Genomic DNA, 5,000 nt, shown 5'->3' on the forward strand with positions numbered 1-5,000 from the left:
CTGGATTACATTCACAACATGGTAAGAACCATAAATGACAAGATAATGTACTTACATTATATCTTTACAGATGCAAAAGTGAGTAGTTTGAAGAAAAGTTGAACTGGTCTTGATAGACATAAACAGACCGATGCACACACAGACAGACAAACAGACAGAGTTAGCGTTTCCAATATTTTACCGTATTTTATCTAATAAGAACGCCATGGTGTTATATTATATTTGGAAGAGGTCCCCAGAGTGGCAGCCTATTCAAACATGACGTTCTATTTGATGAAATACGACATTCTAACATTGATGTTGTAATGATGAAGCTTATGTATTGAAACACACACACACGCACGCACACACACACACACACACACACACACACACACACACACACACTCACACAATGTGACATGCACATCTTGTTTCAATCATCTCAAATGAAAGAGCACCAGCAGAAAAGAATTTGGCAGAAGCAACAATGTACATACACAGATACATACGTATTGTGTATTATCTTGATGTGGATATGTACGTACATAAGTAGACATCTTGGATTGGGCTATTTCGTCATGGTCAAAACCACAATTGAGATTTGTAAAATGCGACAGCTCAGTCCATCATACATAGAACTAGCCAGACAGAAAGCAGACAGACAGTCATACAGGAGACAGACAAATGGGTAATCCAATAAGCATGCGAACGAATTTTCATTATAGAGACAAACAGTTATGAAGTAGATTGAGACATTGTTTGATAATGTGACAGTTACATATCAATGAAATTAATTTTTAGTGATTGAAATGGTAGGGATTGAAGTGCCAGTCAGAAAATAGGAATAGATCAGTAACAAATATCAGTAGACAATTGAAATTGAACAAACATGTTATTGTCATCTATAGACAGACCTACACATCACAGAAACTTTTAATTTTGTATTAATTGTTGCATTATTTTGTTTTGTTGTCATAGCAACCTAAGGAGATCCTTCACGGTGACATCTGTCCAAGGAACATCCTGGTTACAGCAACAATGAGAGCCAAACTGGGTGATCTAGGAGCTGCTCGTTTTGAAGATGCTTCACTTTCAGTTGGTCTGCTCAGTTCACAGTACACACCTCCTGAGAGATTTGATGTTCCAACTTTACCAAAAAGCACCAAGACCGACATGTACAGTATTGGTGTGACCATATGTGAGCTCTTCACTTCTCTCTTTCCAGATCGTGAACAAAGGATGGATCAAGTCTTACTCATCCGTCAAATAGATGTCTGCGCTTTATGTAAGCACTTGATGAGAGATGATCCTGCCACACGACCAACAGCAACAGAAGCTCGTCATATTATTAGTCGTATTCGTGATACAGACGAGTATAAAGCATGTCCTCCTAAACGAATGGTAAAGGGCAAGATGGATGGAATGGCTGATGTCACTCTCGTTTAGTCCATTTGGTGATGTTGACATTTGATTGAAGCATGTGTTTGTTACTTGACACCATTTATATGTTGTTACAAGGTATTCACTTAGCAATAGCAATATCTTTAGCTTTGAAGGATCACATTGTATTTTGTTATCTCATTGGTGAGACATTCTAGAACTAGCGTGTTTTACTGTTTGAACTTTGACATTGTTATTCAGTATTTGTAGGTTTGATGTGTATGACCTAGTCACGTGACATTATAATATGCTTACATTTAATATTATACTTACTACTTACCACGGTAGTAGATATAGTCACTTTAGTAAAACTACTTGAGCATCAAGTGTGTTTGTTGCACTTGTGTATAGATTGACAACAATAGATAGACAGCGATGTTCAACACCAAACGATAACAGAATTAATATTGTTAATTGCCATTATTTACTGTTGATGCAAGTCATATGACGTCATTACTTACCAGAGTACCTGATCTAATTTCTGTCGTTTCTTAATCTCGGTCACTCGCTCTCTGCCTAATAGCTGCAGCCAGACCTAGTTACGTAGCTACGCTAGCGTCATGCAACTAGATAGAGCGGGTCACGTCAGCATCCGTCGTAACGTTGCTGCTGTAGAACTTGAAAACTGATCGCACCTATTCTCGGTCACAGAGTATCATATCTCGATCAGTGCTTGCCATCTCGTTACTACAACTCCGTTTGAGTCGCAAGTCATCTCTGTCGATAGGCTCATTATATGACTTCCTTTCGCCAAATTGTTGGTTTTGTCTTGTCAACCTCTACTCTCGCAGACAACGAAGAAGACGGATGACTGACTGGACATAATCTCTGTCACCTGATCTCGAGTGATTTTTTCTCTTCAGACGCAGATCTGAGGCGTTCTTTTTGGCTAATGTTATAGTCATCACCGCTGGCTACTAGACCTACAGGGTGATGTTGGTGCTCATCGTACTGTTGCTACGGCAGAACGTGAAATGTGAGAGACAATACTATCCCATCCGGGATCATATCTCGGTCAGTCGCTTTCATCGCGTTTCTACAAGACGAATCGAGACGTTAGTCATGTCTGTTGAAAGGTTCGCTTTGTATGTTTATGCCACTGAATAGCCGGTTTTGTCTCTTGACTCTTTCTGTTGCAGGGCGGTGAGAAAGGTGATCGACCTACGGGACATAATCTCTGTCACAGTATGAGCGCACTTGTTGGGTTCTACAGCTTTCAGGTAAGTGGTCTTACCTTCATTGGGCATTGTACATACGGTCACAGTCGACTAAGGCTGATTGAAAATGTTTTGTAGTGAATTTGTCTAACTCTAGCAGATTCTAGTAAGTAGACTGTGTTGGCAAACGTTAGTTGTTCTGTCTAAATTATGTTTTTGAATTAAAATAACCTTTATTTAGTACATCTGGTTTAGTGACAATTAGCAAATTTTGTGAGTGATACAGGGTTCGAAAAATGTGTTTGAATCTGGTCGCCAGTTTGGCCACCTAGAGGAACGGTTGGTCGCCAAACTTTTACTAGTTTCTAGGTCAGAGATTGCAGAAGTAAACAAGTCATTAATATCACTATAGAGACCCTTTCCCAGATTATCATATTTGACATTAAATTAAGACCTAACTAGGAATTTGCAGTAACATTGGATGAACATTGGCTAGTAAACACCTCAATCTACAGTGTTGTACTTGGGGTTCTTTTTATGTAATAGTATGAGTATTCATATTTTATACAAACTTTCCACTAATTGTATAGCTACAACCAAACAAAATGTGATTGTGTGGTTTTGTAATGTTAATAACGTGATTATGTGGTTTGTCATCATTTTCACATCCTGGCTATCCATCAATAAGACATGAGCATTCTTTGAGCGTTTTTTTAAAATTAAATTCTCTATATGACTCGGTGCCACTACTGATGTGCTGAGAAAAGGACATCCGGTAACTCTCGAGGGAAAACCCTACACCCCACGTGGTTTCCTATGGCTAGCTGTGTTAGTCTCTGAATTAAACGCCGTGGCTTAATTCATTCAACACCTAGATTTCACATGCAGAAACTTTTGTCTGAACAACCTTTCTTAGTAGCACTAGGAGACGTATGAGCTTGTGGACGTACACCTTGGTCTAGTTCTTTTGATAGAAAGACACTCAGGCAGCTTGCTGGGGGAAACCTGTTTGTTTTGCCACTTCCTACGCCCACCGTTTGCAAACGTCTGCATAATAGTGTTTATTTGTCTCAATTCAAGATGGTCGGGTTCTTTGAACGGCATAGAAAAGGATCTAAATAGGCAGTTGCCGTCACCTTCAACTACGATTGGCTGCAAATTTCATGTTTCATTCGGGAGAAGCTGCTGCGCAACGGCGTCTCGTCGATGATAGAGCTGTTGACTTGGATTTGTTGGCGTACCTATGAAGGATAGGAGTGACCACAATTGTTTGAAAAATTATACGCGTCTGCGGGTCTTTAGCTGGATTTGTCTGTAGCTGATGGCACAGACCAATCAGATCAGTACAGGCACTAGAGTCCGTAAAAATGATGGTGTACCACAGAATAGCAATGACTCGCAATAGATTGCTAGGTGATACGTTGTTACACGATATGTACGAAGGTGCTAAGTATGCGGGATACCTCGCAGGTTGTCACTAAATGGTAGAAGTAGAAAGCGGAACGCAAACATCTGCTGAGCAAGTAGTTCGCATCCAAGAGCCGCTGCCACGAAAGACTTAGAAATTAGTCGTATTCGTGATACAGACGAGTATAAAGCATGTCCTCCTAAACGAATGGTAGAGGGCAAGATGGATGGAATGGCTGATGTCACTCTCGTTTAGTCCATTTGGTGAAGTTGACATTTGATTGAAGCATGTGTTTGTTACTTGACACCATTTATATGTTGTTACAAGGTATTCACTTAGCAATAGCAATATCTTTAGCTTTGAAGGATCACATTGTATTTTGTTATCTCATTGGTGAGACATTCTAGAACTAGCGTGTTTTACTGTTTGAACTTTGACATTGTTATTCAGTATTTGTAGGTTTGATGTGTATCACCTAGTCACGTGACATTATAATATGATTTGATTATACGTACATTGATATTATACTTACTACTTACCACGTTAGTAGACATAGTCACTTTTGTAAAACTACCTGAACATCAAGTTAACTAAAGCAAGCATAATTAATATTGTTATGCATTGGCACTATTTCCAAGTGACATGACGTCATTCGTTACTAGAGTCCCGGATCTAATTTCTGTCATTTCCTAATCTCCGTCAATTGCCAAATAGCTGCAGCCAGACCTAGCTGCTACGCTAGCGTCATAGTCCTACTGGATAGCAACTAGGTATCTCGGTCACAGAGTATCATATCTCGGTCAGTGCTTGCCATCTCGTTTCTACAACTCCGTTTGAGACGCAAGTCATCTCTGTCGATAGGCTCATTCTATGACTTCCTTTCACCAAATTGTTGGTTTTGTCTTGTCAACCTCTACTCTCGCAGACAACGAAGAAGATGGATGACTGACGGGACATAATCTCTGTCACCTGATCTCGAGTGATTTTGTCTAGCTGCATGCACACACACACAC

At 39.8% G+C, this 5,000-nt stretch overlaps 1 protein-coding gene and 1 long non-coding RNA gene across 4 annotated transcripts in view; both read left to right on the plus strand.

The window, feature by feature from the left end:
- The window catches only part of LOC134198300 (probable serine/threonine-protein kinase DDB_G0281745), a 9,595-nt gene extending 8,028 nt beyond the window's left edge, over nucleotides 1-1,567 (plus strand). For both annotated transcript variants that reach the window (XM_062667666.1, XM_062667667.1), the window contains 2 exons: nucleotides 1-21; nucleotides 961-1,567. The exon at nucleotides 1-21 is cut by the window's left edge and continues 302 nt beyond it. In XM_062667666.1, coding sequence (XP_062523650.1) covers nucleotides 1-21; nucleotides 961-1,428 — 489 coding nt within the window. In that variant the 3' untranslated portion in view covers nucleotides 1,429-1,567. The remainder of the gene's footprint in view (nucleotides 22-960) is intronic.
- A 540-nt stretch (nucleotides 1,568-2,107) lies between these two features.
- Nucleotides 2,108-5,000, plus strand: part of LOC134198301 (uncharacterized) — a 6,202-nt gene continuing 3,309 nt past the window's right edge. Inside the window, exons 1-2 of one of the 2 annotated variants that reach the window (XR_009972821.1) lie at nucleotides 2,108-2,498; nucleotides 2,562-2,642. This is a non-coding gene — a long non-coding RNA (uncharacterized LOC134198301). Of the gene's footprint in view, nucleotides 2,643-5,000 lie in introns of both variants that reach the window. The other variant, XR_009972820.1, reaches the window with a different exon arrangement.

This window comes from Corticium candelabrum, chromosome 2, assembly GCF_963422355.1.
Source record: "Corticium candelabrum chromosome 2, ooCorCand1.1, whole genome shotgun sequence".
NCBI classification, from domain to species: domain Eukaryota; kingdom Metazoa; phylum Porifera; class Homoscleromorpha; order Homosclerophorida; family Plakinidae; genus Corticium; species Corticium candelabrum.